The sequence below is a fragment of the Zingiber officinale genome, chromosome 4A (assembly GCF_018446385.1).
Source record: "Zingiber officinale cultivar Zhangliang chromosome 4A, Zo_v1.1, whole genome shotgun sequence".
Lineage (NCBI taxonomy): Eukaryota > Viridiplantae > Streptophyta > Magnoliopsida > Zingiberales > Zingiberaceae > Zingiber > Zingiber officinale.
The window spans coordinates 103,837,698-103,853,288 of NC_055992.1; the positions used below are offsets into that span (position 1 = coordinate 103,837,698).

A 15,591-nucleotide genomic window follows, 5' to 3' on the forward strand; every position below is an offset into this window, starting at 1 on the left:
ACCTTACAACGAGATCTTGCCTTAGCCGTGGCCTCACAAATAAGGACGGAGCCAGGTCGAAGACTACCCGAGCTCAATCTTGAAAAAGAGATTTACTGTGGAAGAAACAAAAATAACAAGAAAAAAAGGGAAAATAATCCGGGGGACAGCATCGTCATTGACGCTTGTAGCTGACTGTCCATGATTAATCCGAGTACATCACAAGGGCTGACTCCACCATTCTCCACAAAGAGGTCGTGAGACTGGACACGACCTCAACAACGTGCCCTTGAATTCACTTTATTGACAATTCTGACTTCGCCAATGCATTTGTGCACAAACTTTTTTTGATTAATTGGAAACGATAGATCGACCGACAAAGAGAAGGTTGGCGAGTCAAATTACTTCCGGTGCCCAGTCCACTGATTACCCTTTTTTCCTTGGATTTGGACTGCACCAGCAGCAGCAAACACTTTAACACTTTATTCCTCGTGCCAGAGTCCTTCACTTCTGTTCGGTCACTTCAGTTCATTCGGAAGAATCCATGCAGTGTCTTGCCAATCCTCTGCTTTCCTGCTCACTTTAGTACTTTAGGTGGATGCCTTCCTTTACAAATGAACATTAAAAAGAAAGATAAAATAGAATATAAATACAAGAGATTGAATTCACAGCTGATCGTAATTGAGAAATCTTCTTCTTCCTCTGCCATTTTTGTCTGGCTGTTTGTGCGTTGAGCTCACCGTTGACGTGAACGATGCAACGAGATATGGAGTGTGTTTGAGGATGTCGATTGGTTCGATGCGAGTTTGTTCCAGTTGCAGGAGACCGGAGGATTTTGGGGTTCACAAATATTCTTTGTTTACTGTCTTTCATGCTCTTCTTGTATGAATGAATTTTTGAACCCGCTGCAAGCGCAATGTTTACTTCGGAGGATGACTTTGATGATTATGCCCTTCGAGTCAGTAGGCAAATTTAATGCCTATAATAATCTTAATTCGTTGGACTTTTTTGCCAAAATTATAGTTGGTTGAGTATCTGACGACGTCATCATACGTCATCCGACGGGTCGAGTAGATCATGGCGCCATCACTTGTTTTTGTACCAATTATTAATAGACTTAAATTACGGAGGGTTTATTTGCAAGATGGGCAAATAAAGGGTGTATTTATTGTAGCAGAGGAGTCTGAGACGCTGTTCACCGGTGGAAAGCTGAAGAGGAAGGAGGAGAGAAGATGATTACTTCGAAGGATTTCTACAACGTGATGACGGCGGTGGTGCCACTGTACGTGGCCATGATCCTTGCATATGGGTCGGTGAAGTGGTGGGGGATCTTCACGCCGACGCAGTGCTCCGGCATCAACCGCTTCGTGGCGCTCTTCGCGGTGCCGCTGCTCTCCTTCCACTTCATCTCCGGCAACAACATCTACGCTATGAACCTCCGGTTTATCGCCGCGGATACGCTCCAGAAGCTGCTGGTTCTGGCGGCGCTAACCGCCTGGGGTCGTCTCAGCCGCCGAGGCCGGCTCGACTGGACCATCACCACCTTCTCCCTCTCCACCCTCCCCAACACCCTGGTCATGGGCATTCCCCTCCTCCGAGGCATGTACGGCGAAGCCTCCGGCACTCTCATGGTTCAGATCGTCGTGCTCCAGTGTATCGTCTGGTACACCCTCATGCTGTTCCTCTTCGAGTACCGCGCCGCCAAGACTCTGATCGCCGACCAGTTCCCCGACACCGCCGGAGCCATCGCCTCCATCACCGTTGACTCCGATGTCGTATCCCTCGACGGACGCGAAGTCCCTATCGAGACTGAAACCCGCCTCAAGGACGACGGCAGGCTCCACGTCACCGTCCGCCGATCCAACGCCTCCCGCTCCGACCTCAACTACCCGCGCCGCTCCGTCGGCGGTTTCTCCGTCACAACCCCGCGCCCGTCCAATCTCACCAACGCTGAGATTTATTCCCTCCAGTCGTCGCGCAATCCCACGCCCCGCGGCTCCAGCTTCAACCACAACGACTTCTACGCCATGGTGGGCGGCCGGAGCTCCAACTTTGGGGCGGCAACGCCTCGGCCGTCCAACTACGACGAGTCTGAGCTCGGTGCCAAGCCGACGACGCGGTTCCAGTACCAACTTCCGGTGACCGCCCCCTACCCGACGCTGAATCCCACCGTCTTCCCGCCCGCACCCAAAAGGGCGGCCACTGGGCAGCCCAACGTCCCCAAAACAGAGGACGCCGGTAACAAGGACCTTCACATGTTCGTGTGGAGCTCCAGCGCGTCGCCGGTCTCCGACGTGTTCGGAAACGGCAAGGAATACAGTTTTCCGCCAGCAGTAGAGCACCAGGTCGCCGTAGGAGTTTCTCCCACAAAATGTATGCCAACTAACGTCAATTCCCACTCTATTTCACCATTAATCATTCTCAATTACTATACTATTTCATCGGCAAGTAATTCGATTTCGTTTTAAAAAATGTAGTGGACGATCAGTATCTAGAGCGAGAGGAGTTCAGCTTCCCCAACAAGACGACTAGTCTCGACAAAGACGGAACACCTCAGCCTCGCGAGGGAGATGAGGAGAAAGCCAAAACGGAGCTGGCCACCGCAGGGAAAGAAGGCCTACGGGAAGTGACGTCCATGCCGCCAACAAGCGTCATGACGAGGTTGATCCTGATCATGGTGTGGCGAAGGCTCATCCGCAACCCTAACACCTACTCCAGCTTGATCGGCATCATCTGGTCTCTCGTCTGCTTCCGGTAACCAAAACTAACCAACTCCAATCAACTCAACTACGCACCAGACAGACGCAATTGATCATCTGCTGTTGCAGGTGGAACTTCCAGATGCCGGTTATCATACTGAACTCCATCTCCATCCTCTCGGACGCCGGCCTCGGCATGGCCATGTTCAGCCTCGGTCAGTCTCCACGTGCCGCGGGAATAGTTTAATCCCTTTTTTAAATGCCCTGTTTCTTGATCGACGTCGGATAATTGCAGGTCTCTTCATGGCGCTGCAGCCGAGAATCATAGCGTGCGGGAACAAGGTCGCAGCATACGCCATGGCCGTGAGGTTCCTGGTAGGTCCTGCTGTCATGGCAGTGGCTTCCTTGGTCATTGGCCTACGCGGTGTCCTCTTGCACATCGCCATTGTCCAGGTCCTCTCTCCTCCCCATGCTCCCTCCCACATGCCTGCACGCTTTACCACCCCCACACTGACTTTATCTCTAACTTTCCTTCCGTATTTTTCTTCTCCATGGGCAGGCATCCCTGCCACAAGGCATTGTCCCCTTCGTGTTCGCAAAAGAGTACAACGTACACCCAGACATTCTCAGCACAGCGTGAGTAGTAGCAGTACAGCTTAATTTACTGTCATTCTTAAAGTACTCTTTGTCGACTAACTCACTCAATCTCTTCCTGCTTCAGAGTGATATTCGGGATGCTGATGGCTCTGCCCATAACTCTGGTCTACTACATCCTCCTGGGAATTTGACGACTGTAATCCATCGAGAATTTTTTCGCTGTTATTGTTAAATCGATCGACTATGAAATTAAATCCTAATTAAGCTGTCTCCCGTTCTTTCGATGGCATTAATTGTATGCAAAGACATCCATTAGATGCGAGTGAGCGAGTGGTGGTTTGACATCGACTGGTTTGGCGTGTCATGAGACAGACCTCATCTCCATTGACGACGCCCTTGCTAAGTACTGCTAACTCCATGGAATGGGGGATTCTGCCGTGCGATTCACTAAAAACTGGCATGCAATCAATCAGTTACTGCAACTAAATCTAGTGAATAGATTTATATAAACTAATAATCTCCTGTCGAGGCATGCACGCACGCCACAAATAGTTAGAAAAGATTTCCAAATTTCGCTAGCCTTTTGGGAGAGGGGATAAGGAGAGAAGCATGGGAGAGATGGGGACGCAGCGTTAATCAGTATTAAAAACGACGACGACAGTGATAGTAATATATACACATTATCAAGAACAAATTGACAAGAGAATGGGCCACATTTTGTTTGGAATTGAAGCTTGAAGCTTGAAGCTGGTAGAAACTTGCGGCGTGGGTTCCTGTTCATCATCCTTCGTTGAGGTCCTGGCAGCAAATTAAAGGCGATAGCGATGAAAAAAGGCCTCCTTGGCCATCGATATCAGAAAGGATGCTGTGCGGACATCATAGTTTCATGCTTGTTAGCTTGCTTAAAAAGATAAGATGCCTTGTAGTGTGGGATGATTCACTGTATTATTATAATTTATAATTGTCAGCTCGCCGATAAACTTAAAGCCTAGAACATGAGTTGGTCTAATCAGTAAGCTTTTCTGAAACAGAGCTGGAAAGGCCATCAGTTCTTGCTTTTCGGTTAATTTATCACTAGTTATTATTTAGTGCACAAAATTGTTGTCAGTACCAGGACACTGTACAGTGAATTATATTCATAGATTCTGACTCTGATGCCAAAGGTTTATGGTTCTTCATTTTATTGAACCATCATGCTTCTTCCGTGAAGAGGTTGGTCTGAACTCATTTAAGCAAAGAAGCAGCGAGAAGCGAGCAGAAATGGGGGATGGCGATGGGCCTTTTGGCTTTATTTAAAGGGAGAATTAGCTGCGAGATGGGATTTTTTTTAATGAGGTGAGGTTGCAGATTGCAGTGGTGGTCTAATCATGGTGGTGGTGGTGGTGGGGAAGGGGTGCAACTGGTAAAAAGTGTTGAAAAGAGGGAAGGAAATGGGAGTAAGGAGCGAGGATGAGGGGCACCTTTGTCGGCGTCGCGGCCGACCCGACAGCGGAAGGTGGCCGACATCGGAACAGAGTAGGAACAGCGAGCATTGGAGGCTGCTCCACTCGGTGGGAGGTGGCTCACCACCACCGCCGGCGCCGCCGCTGCATATAAATGATGCAGAAATGGCGACCGGATCCGCCATAGGCTCCGGCGACGACTGACGTCTCTATCGCTCGGATTCAGCAATGCTTTGAGGTGGAGCCAACGAACGGAGAGGAGCTAATTAGGAGGCTACTGTGGGAGGAACTTTATGAGGTGAGGGAGATTTCTTTGGAGATTTTAAAGTCGTGAAAGGCTCTTCTTTTCTCGACAACTAGATATCGAAAATAATCAGTTAAAAAGTGGTGAATTCCTTAAAGCAAAAGATGCTCAACTAATCCAACCATCAACCTAAAAAATTTAAACTAATACTCTTCTGTAATAATCTTGATTATCAGAAATGAAATGAACCACAAAAGAAGTTGGGTTTGATGTGATGGTCAAGCTCGGGAAAACCTAGCATGTTTAATTCTCCAACACGAAACTAAAGGATGCTCAGGGGGAGAATATCAAAGCTAGGGTCAGCAGGTGTTCAGAAAGATGCTCGGGAATTATAGTTAAAATCTTGAGAGCATCCATAACTCCTATTATGAGGAGAGGAGTCTGGATTTTTTGGACCGTTTTTTACGATTTAAGGGATGATTCTTAAATATGCATTGGTGGAATACATGACTTCCATTTATAAAATAAGTAGAGATCATTCATCCCCACCAATGTATATTTAGAGACTATCCTTTGGACTGTAAAAAGTGGTCTAGAGGATTTGTCCTCTATTGTGAGGTGGTAGTTTTGAAAAACTTCTATTCTATAGTGGAGGGAGGTTTTTCATTTTAAGCGAAGAAGTGATTTCTTAGTTATGAAATTATTTTTTTACATTTTTATTTTTTTATATTAAAATATTCTTTTAATATTTATTAAAAAAAATCAAACAAGGGCTTCTTCATTTTTTTAAAATTAATTTAATATAAAATTTATAATTTAAATATAATAGGAGAGCTGTTTTTAATTAGGAGAGATAGATGACGAGGAGATTTAAAAAATGTGAGATTCATAAAATAAAAAAGTTGAAAAGTTTTTTTTTTTTTTTTTTTTTTTTTGATAGTTGAAAGATGTGTGGAATTTTTTACTTTTGACACGTGTCATAATGAAAAAGTAAAAAAATATTGGTCTAGCCAAATGATATGTGACTTTAAAAACTGGTGCTAGGAAATTGGCCCCAAGCCCAGCATCATCACTAAATTAGATTGAAAACTCATAGATCGAACTATCATACTCAAGCTTTCTACTCTTAATTAAACCCTAAATTCTAATATACTGGAGGGCTTGGGCTAGGCCCAATGGCCCAACCCAAGCCCACCAAGAGCAGTTTAAGAATGCTGAAATATTCAAGCTGAAATTCAGTCAATGAGAAGTGATTTAAGAGTTTCTATAGTTATTTTTTTTTAAAAAAGAAATTGATGGCAATATTAATATTCAATTGGCACTTTTAACAAGCTATAATATCATACTCTCCCTTCCACTTGTAAGTTAGTCAAAGTTAAGAAGGGATGAATGGGATAAAAATGAAAACATATTTATTCTCTTTAAAAAAATAAAGTTTATTTTTTTCCTTGAATAGTTTCATCAAATAATACATAAGATCGCTCAACACCTTCAATTTTCAGCTTAAATCATAGTCACGTGTCAGAAGGTAAAAGGAGTTTGACACGAGTTACGGAAAGAGAACACGAAAATAATTACAGACTTAAACAATGAAGGGATGAATAGGGAACGGATATCGGCCATAAAATGATCCTTGAATAAACAGATGGTGCTGGTCGGGGAATCATTCAACCAATCAGAAGGAAACGCTAAAACGAGCTCGTGATCGGGGGGAATCTCAAAAGCGTTCTTGAGGTTTTCAGCGTCACCCTCATTGAACCCGGTCTCTAGGTGGTGTACCAGAGCCCGGGAGCAACGTCCGACGATTATGGGGAGCTCGCCATTGTCAAAACAGATGGAGAAGTTCGTAGAAAAGAAGGGCGAACGAAAAGCACACATAACTGAAAGATCGAGAGCAAAAAGAAAGGCCAAGGATTGAGGATGAACAAGAAAGGAAGGAAAGCTTACTGGAGGAGAAGAAGTCACTGGAGAGGGGGCGCAGAAAGTCATCGGAAGGTCGCACAGGAACAGTTTGTTGGCAGCTCTCGAGGAAGACGCGAATGTAGAGGAGAAGCTATCGCCGTAAGGTTATAAACCTATGGCTCGGGCAATAGAGACAGTCCGATCTAGGGCACCGGATCCGATGACAAGATTGAGATGTTGATTTTGAACCGCTAAAGTGTCAAATCGTCGCCCATCGCGTCAAGCGTGCGGCAAGCGGGGGCGCTACACGTGGCGCTTTATCACAGGTTAGCGTTTAATGGAGGCATGGGAAAGCGCTCAGCCTTAATGCACCAGGATCTGTGCAATTCCCGAGACATTTAGATGACATCATCCCCGACTGCGTTCATCCACAGAAACTAGGAAAAATTCGTTCCAAGTCCAAGTGCTCATCTTGCTGATCGGCCCAAAGTCAGGAGAGCGGCCGCATGGCAGGCCGCAGTCAGGGGAGGATCTACATCCAAGCGAAAGAACCATTTCAGAGATAAATTGTCTAGTTAGTTGGACTTGCAGTCTCCTTTGACTAGATTTGAGGGAAAGACATGTGATGTGGTGATGAGGGGCTCACCCCGCGGAGGGTCACGACCAAGGTGTAGGTCAAAGTCCCTTACTAATGGCCCTATATCCTCAGCCGTTCGGGCAGTCCACTCGCCCGACTGGGATAAATAAGACCTGATCCAACATCAGTACAGCTCGGTAACACACTGGGCATCCGACGCTCAGAAAAGCAAGTATCAAGTATTCGTACAGGCGCGCCGAGTGACAACCCTGTTCGACCTTACATCAATCCTCGAAATCAGCAGAGTGGAATGATGATCGAGCAAACTACATTCAGACACATCAATATTATGGTCAAGCAGCTTCCTGACTCGGCTAGGGAGCAAATCCGTCAGCCAAGCACTAATTCCGTTCGGCACATCAGTGGAACGAAGGATAGTGGAATGCCGACCGAGCATCTATCCCGCTCAGCCCAGGGGCAAACAATGTTCGGACAAGATGAAGGTCGACCGAGCAGCTCTTCCGCTCGGCCCAATAACAGACAAAAGGAGTATCTGTTGGTATCCTTTTGGGAGCTAGTGTTGCCGACAAATGGTATGACCGGCGGCATGGTCAGGCAGAGGATCATACGTCGGAAGCTTCTACTGTCATATCAGAGATATGCTCTGCTCGTTAAGGTATTGTGTCAGAGACACTTTCTTGACACATATTTTCATAGAAATCATGGAGAAGCGCACACGCCTTAGGAATCATGTGTTGGTGCGGTTAGCACTAACGGTCTAACTCAGGTTTTGATAAATGACAAATCAGGTTAAGTTAGGTTTGTTGTGATCTAACACTCTGACCGAGTGTGCAGGATAAGTCCAGACAGGTCGACGGGCTGACCGGATGTCTGGCACGAAGTCCAAGCGGGTCGACGGATTGACCGGACGCTTGGCAAGAAGTCCAGCTAGGTCGATGGGCTAACCGGATAGCTGGCGAGAAGTCCATCTAGGTCGACGGGCTGACCGGATAGCTGGCGAGAAGTCCAGACGGGTCGAAGGGCTGACCGGACGTCTGGTAGGTGAATAAAGGTAAGTCACTGGAAGGGAGTGACTGTGAGGACGCGTTCCCGGGAAGGGAACATTAGGCGTCGATCCGGCTTAGATCCATTTCAGATATTTAGGTCGAGATCGTGACTAGATTCTGGTCTCGGAAAGACGGAATCTAAGTCATACTATTTTTGCCAAACTATAAACTGAACTAATACTCTGTTTTGCAGGTTATAAATTATATATTTGTCTCGGACTAACCTTGTCTTGCAGGAGAAGAAGTCTTCTGGAGAAAGGAGGCCCGGGCGCCCGGGAGGCAACTTTTATCCAAACACGTCGTCGCCACGTGGAGCTCACTGGTTGGACCTGCCACGTCCCACCAGGGCGCCCGGAAGGGATCCGGGGTGCCCCGAGCTACATATAAAAGAAGGGGCAGGGGTGGAGCTTCAACAATAGCTCAGAACTCTCTGCTCTACTGTGCTCTTGCGATGCCTTGAGGCTACTCCGACAAAGCGTTGTCTTCAGTTTATTTCTTTTTAGTTTGTCGGTATTATTTTTTTTATTAGCATTCCTGTAATTCTTAATTGTAACATTTTTCGAATTGCTAGTGAATTGCCCAACGAAAGCACCCTTGTGTGCGGGCCTTGGAGTAGGAGTAGCCAAAGGCTCCGAATCAAGTAAAATTGGTTCTTGTGTTAGCATTGCATTGTCTTAATTTTTCCGCTGCGTTTAACTCTCTTATCGACGAACGTTTTTCGATATTCACCCCCCCTCTATTGAATATCTATGATCCAATAAGTGGTATCATAGCAGGTACCGCTCTGATTTGGTGCAACCACCAATCAGACAAGGGGGCGATTTGCTTTTTAATATTTTTTTTTCGGATTTCAGTTTTTCGTAAAGATCCAAACTGGTATTATTACCTTTTTGGAAGTTTCTTTCCGTCGTAATTAAATCTAAATTGGTGCAACACCAATTTAGTTATTTTTATTTAATTCTTCCCGCACTACTAATCCAAGACCAAGTCTTGGAACCTCTCTATATTTTTTTTGTGTGCAGATTAAAAATGTTGCAGATCGAGGGATTCAACATAGTGCGACCTCCCATCTTCAACGAGGATGATTTCCCGTACTGGAAGAAGCGGATGGAAGTATATCTAAAGACAGACTTCGACCAGTGGCTGAGCATCACAAGACCCTACAAAATACCAGTAGACAGTTCCGGGAATCTACTGGATTTAGAAGATTGGACAACAGACTTAAAGAAGAAGGCATCAACAGAGAACAAGGCAATTAAGACATTACAGTGTGGATTAACTAGAGAAGAACTGAATCGGGTCGGACCACATAAAAATGCTAAAGAGCTGTGGGACAAACTGATCGAATTGCATGAAGGAACGAGCGACGCTAAGGTAACAAAATGAGACTTGCTCTTAAATAGAATTTTTAACATAAAAATGCAGGAAGGAGAAATGACCAGCCAACTTCACGCAAGAATCAAAGACATTCTCAACGGACTCCACGCAATAGGGCACCAAATGGGGAACCGGGACTTAATAAGGTATGCCCTAAACGCTTTTCCACGCAACAGCTTGTGGGCATCTATCGTAGATGCCTACAAGATCTCTAAAAATTTACCTAAATTAAAATTAGATGAGCTTTTCTGTGAATTAGAACTGCATGAGCAAACTAACGCCGGGGTCGAGAAAGGTGTAGCTTTATTTGCAGGTTCCTCAAAAGAAAAGAAGAACAAGTCTAAAACGGAAGAAGATTTTGACCAGAACTCTGAAGATGAAGAACACCTGGTGAAACTGGTAAGGAAGATGTTCACTAGGAGGAAAATAAGCTTCAACAAGAAGAACCTTCAAAAGATCAATTCTTCAACCGAATCGAGGAGCGTGACGTGCTTTGGATGCAACAAGAAGGGCCACTACAAGAATGAGTGCCCGAGATTGAAGATCGACAAACCGAAGCCAACCAAAAAGAAGGCCCTCAAAGCGATGTGGGACTCCTCCTCCTCCTCAGACGATTCAAAAGAAGAAGATCAGAAGCACCAGAGCCACCTCGCGTTGATGGCCCACGAAGCAGAATCGGAAGAAGAATCGGAAGACGGGTCTGAACCCAAATCGAGCCACGAGTCCATACTCGTTTCCGAAGGTTCCGAAGAGGTATTACTAACCTTAAACCGAAATTTTTTTAAAATTATTTCGTGCTTAAATAATAAATTAGTTAAATTAGAAAATGAAAACAAATTGCTCCTCGAGGAAAATCAAATCCTCAAGGAACAAGTTGTAAATAATAAACCAACTCAAGATCTAACACTTGAGGAGGAGAATTCATCATTAAAATTAGAAATTAATAATTTAAAAAATATGTTAGAAAAATTTACTACTAGATCAAAAAATTTAGACTTAATTCTAAATAATCAAAAAGCATGTTATAACAAAACCGGACTCGGATATAAGTCGAAATCAAATAAAACATTTAAATCATTAATAACCCAATACAAATCAACGAACAAAGCCTGGGTTCTGAAAGCGTGTTTGACCACGCAAATAGGAGCTAACCAATGTTATATCCCTAAATATAAAATATATTACATAAAGTTAAATAAACCAAATAAAAAACCAGAATACAAACCTGAACCAAAAAATTTAAAATCTAAACATATTAAAACTCAATAAAATGTAAACTATCACCAAGTAAAATATAATTATAAAAGAAATAGACATAAATCGAGAACAAAATTAAATTAAATGACCATTAATTCAGGGGGAGGCTCCAGAATAGCTGGCACCTCTAAAACTAACCTACCCGATAGGGTAATTAGGATTAGTTAAAAAGGGTTCAAGTTTAACTTGAAAAATGGTACTGGTGAAATTTTGGATGATAGTACGTTAGGGAAGCTTAGTCTATGCATGTTTAGGAAGATATGACTTCGACCTGGTGCATTTGGCTAAGTGGAACTGACCGAAGCTACCCTTTATGGATCATAACCAGTTAGACCAAGGTTTTGTACTAAGTCCAGTGGACAGGACTATTTGGAAAACCTCGAAGGCATTGTTACTTTAATGATGTCCAAGTGACTCACCATAGCTCAGAAGTTTATCCAGAGAATGCCTATTTGCTGAACCCAAAGCTAAACCTGAATCTAACACAAGTTAAAAACAAATCCTAAAATTGAATCTAATTCATCTCACAAAATTATAGGATTCCCTGATTGAAAACATAGATCAGGTGAGATGACTAAGGACATTAAAATTAAAATTAAATTAAATTAAATTAAACTTAATTTTTAACTTAAAAATTATTTTAAAATTTAAATTTATTTTTTTTAACTTAAACTTATTTTTTAACTCAAAAAAAAATTTATTTTAAAAATTAAACTTAAATTTTCCTTTAAAAAAAATATTTTAAAAATTAAATTTAAATTTTTTTTAACTTAAACTTAATTTTTTTAACTCAAAAAATTATTTTAAAAATTAAACTTAATTTTTTTTTAAAAAATTATTTTAAAAATAAAACTTAATTTTTAACTTAAAAATTATTTTAAAAATTAAATTTAAATTTTTTTAACTTAAACTTAATTTTTTTAACTAAAAAAAATATTTTAAAACTTAAACTTAAACTTAATTTTTTTTTAAAAAAAATTATTTTAAAAATTAAATTTAAATTTTTTTAACTTCAACTTAATTTTTTAACTCAAAAAATTTATTTTAAAAATTAAACTTAAAATTTTCTTTTAAAAAAATATTTTAAAAATTAAATTAAAATTTTTTTTTAACTTAAACTTATTTTTTTAACTCAAAAAAAAATTATTCTAACTTATTTCAAAAATTAAACTTAACTTAAAAATTATTTTAAAAATTAAACTTAATTCTTTTTAACTTAAAAATTATTCTAAGCTTAAATTCTTCTTAACTTAAAGTCCAATAGTAAGACTAACCCCAATTCCTACCTATTGTAGGAAACTAAGTGGATATTGGATAGTGGTTGCTCCAAACATATGACTGGAGATCACACAAAATTCACTCAACTCATCTACAAAAGCCTAGGAACAGTTACCTTTGGGAACAACGACAAACTAAAGGTAATTGGGATAGGTAATATCGAACTGAAAATTAATTTTATTATTACAAATATTTTACTTGTTGAAAATTTCAAGTATAATCTTTTAAGCATCAGTCAACTGTGTGATACTAGATATAAGGTTAGGTTTTTATCTACAGAATGCATAATCAAACACCTAGACAACCCTAACATAAGCCTAAAAGGGTTTAGGAAAGACAACATCTATGCGATTAACTTAACCACTTCTTCAATTAAGTGTTATTTAACAAAAAAAGAAGAAACCTGGTTATGGCATAGAAGAATGTCACACACGAATTTCAGAAATATAAGCAGACTAAATGGACTAGTTAAAGGACTACCAAAATTACCTAACCTTGATTCAACCATATGTAATACTTGTCAACAAGGTAAGCAAACAAAATCTACCCATAAACCAACTAATGAATCACAAACCAACTCAATCTTAGAACTGTTACATCTAGACTTATTTGACTCCCATGGAGTCAAATCAATAAATAGAAGTCTATACTGTCTAGTAATAATGGATGACTATTCTAGGTTCACTTGGGTAAAATTTTTAAAAAATAAGGATGAAACTTTTGAAATTTTTACAAACTTTTGTAAACAAGTTGAAAATGAAAAGGACCTTAAAATTAAAAGAATTAGAAGCGATAATGGGGGAGAATTTAAAAATCATAACTTTAACAAATTCTGTCTTGAAAATGGCTACCATCACGAATTTTCGTGCCCTAAAACCCCCCCAACAAAATGAGATTGTAGAAAGAAAAAATAGAACCTTACTTGAAGCCTCTAGAACGATGTTAAATGAATACAACTTACCTAAATATTTTTGGGCAGAAGCTGTTAGTACAACTTGCTATGTACAAAATAGGACAACACTAAATAAAACCCATAACAAAACATTTTTTGAAGTTTATTACAATAAACAACCCAACATAAAATACTTTAAAGTATTTGGGTGCCCAACTTTCATCTTAAACACAAGAGAACACTTAGGAAAATTCACCTCTAAGGTTGAAAATGGAATTTTCTTAGGCTACTCCCTAAATAGTAGAGGCTACAGGGTTTACAATAAGGTTATCTTAAGAATTGAAGAAACTACTAATGTGAAATTTGAAGAATCCAAACAAAACATAGACCAAACACAACATAAATTTGTTCAAGAAAACAATAACTCTGAAGAAACCAACCAAATTCCAAGTCATGAAGAAGAAGAACAACCTCAGGAGAGTCAACCCCCTAGAATAATAAGAGTCAATCCAAATCACCCAACTGATCAAATAATTGGTGACCCAGATCTTAGGGTTCAAACTAGATCATCCTTTAGAAATCTAAGTCAAATATCTTTAATCTCAAAAATTGAACCCAAAACCATAGCCGAATCACTACTTGACCCAGACTGGGTCATAGCTATGCAAGAAGAATTAGCTCAATTTGAGCGTAATGAAGTTTAGGATTTGGTACCACCACCCAAGAATAAGAAAATAATAGAAACAAAATGGGTATTTAAAAATAAATTAAGTGAAACTGGAGAAATTACTAGAAATAAGGTCAAACTAGTAGCTAAGGGGTTTAGTCAAGTAGAAGGACTTGACTATGATGAAACATATGCCCCAGTGGCTAGACTAGAGTCCATTAGGATGTTACTAAGTTATGCAGCACACAAAGGGTTTAGACTATACCAAATGGATGTTAAGTCAGCATTCCTAAATGGATTAATAAAAGACGAAGTCTACGTAGGACAACCACCTGGGTTTGAGAGTCTAGAACACCCTGATTATGTCTATAAATTGAAGAAAGCCTTATATGGACAGACTTAAGCAAGCACCTAGGGCTTGGTATGAAAGACTAACTTCTTACCTAATCTCTAAAGGGTTTAACCAAGGTCAAATTGACCCAACCTTATTTGTCAAATTAATAAAAGAAGATATTTTTATAGCACAAATTTACGTAGATGATATAATCTTTGGTTCAACAAATTCAGAATTTTTAGATGAATTTACAAGTTTAATGGAACACGAGTTTGAAATGAGTCTGGTAGGCAAATTAACCTACTTTTTAGGATTACAAATCAAACAGACAAATGAAGGTAACTACATTTATCAACAAAAATATACTAAAGAATTACTTAAAAAATTTGGAATGGAAAACACCAAAGAGATAAAAACACCTATGACAGTAAACACAATCCTAGATGATGATCCCAATGGAAAACCAGTTGATCTAAAATACTATAGGAGTGCCATAGGTTACTTTACTTAACTGCAAGTCGACCAGATATCTTATTTGCAGTTAGTATGTGTGCTAGATACCAAACCTGTGCTAAAGAATCTCATTTGACTCAAGTCAAAAGAATCTTTAGATACCTTAAAGGAACAACAAATGTAGGTATTTGATATCCTAGGACTAATAATTTTGAATTAATAGGGTACTATGACTCAGATTATGCTAGATGCAAATTAGACCGCAAAAGCACAAGTGACGGATGTCAATTACTGGGTCCATCACTTGTCAGCTGGTTTAGTAGAAAGTAACATTGTGTTGCCTTATCCACAACTGAGTCAGAATATATAGCAATAGGAGAGTGTGTTGCACAATTATTATGGATGATGCACACCCTAAAAGATTTTAACTTGAACCTTACAAATGTCAAAGTCTTAATTGATAACATTAGCTCAATTAACCAAACAAAAAATCCAGTGCATCATTCCAGAACTAAACGCATTGAAATTAGGCATCACTTTATCAGGGATCATGTTACTAAAGGGGACATTGAACTCAAATACATTGAGTCAAAGTCCAATTTAGCTGACATATTCACAAAACCACTCCCTGAAAGTGAATTCAAATCTGCGTAGAAAATTGGGGATGTGTTTAATAGACTAGGATTTTTTAAAATTCAAAACTGTTTTAAAAATGACTATTTTTAAAATTCTAGGTTAAATTTGTTTTATTTTTTTCAAAACCTTCCTACTTTTAGAATTTCAAAACAATTTTAGCCTTAGACTAGAAAAAATCCCCTTAGAAATC

General features: G+C 40.4%; 1 protein-coding gene across 1 annotated transcript; it reads left to right on the top strand.

Moving 5' to 3' along the window:
• The first annotated feature begins 1,178 nt into the window (after positions 1–1,178).
• LOC121970420 (probable auxin efflux carrier component 1c) lies at positions 1,179–3,545 on the top strand. The gene is made up of 6 exons (XM_042521143.1): positions 1,179–2,352; positions 2,457–2,733; positions 2,808–2,893; positions 2,974–3,131; positions 3,238–3,314; positions 3,400–3,545. Exons 1-6 carry the CDS (start codon positions 1,212–1,214, stop codon positions 3,464–3,466), a joined length of 1,806 nt encoding a protein of 601 aa, XP_042377077.1. The 5' UTR covers positions 1,179–1,211; the 3' UTR covers positions 3,467–3,545.
• Positions 3,546–15,591: the final 12,046 nt, after the last annotated feature.

Coding starts and splice junctions, on each gene's coding strand:
- LOC121970420 (XM_042521143.1), top strand. CDS start 1,212: ATGATTACTTCGAAGGATTTCTACAACGTGATGACGGCGGTGGTGCCA. Junction 2,353..2,456: donor AGGAGTTTCTCCCACAAAAT/GTATGCCAACTA, acceptor TAAAAAATGTAG/TGGACGATCAGTATCTAGAG. Junction 3,132..3,237: donor TGCACATCGCCATTGTCCAG/GTCCTCTCTCCT, acceptor CTCCATGGGCAG/GCATCCCTGCCACAAGGCAT.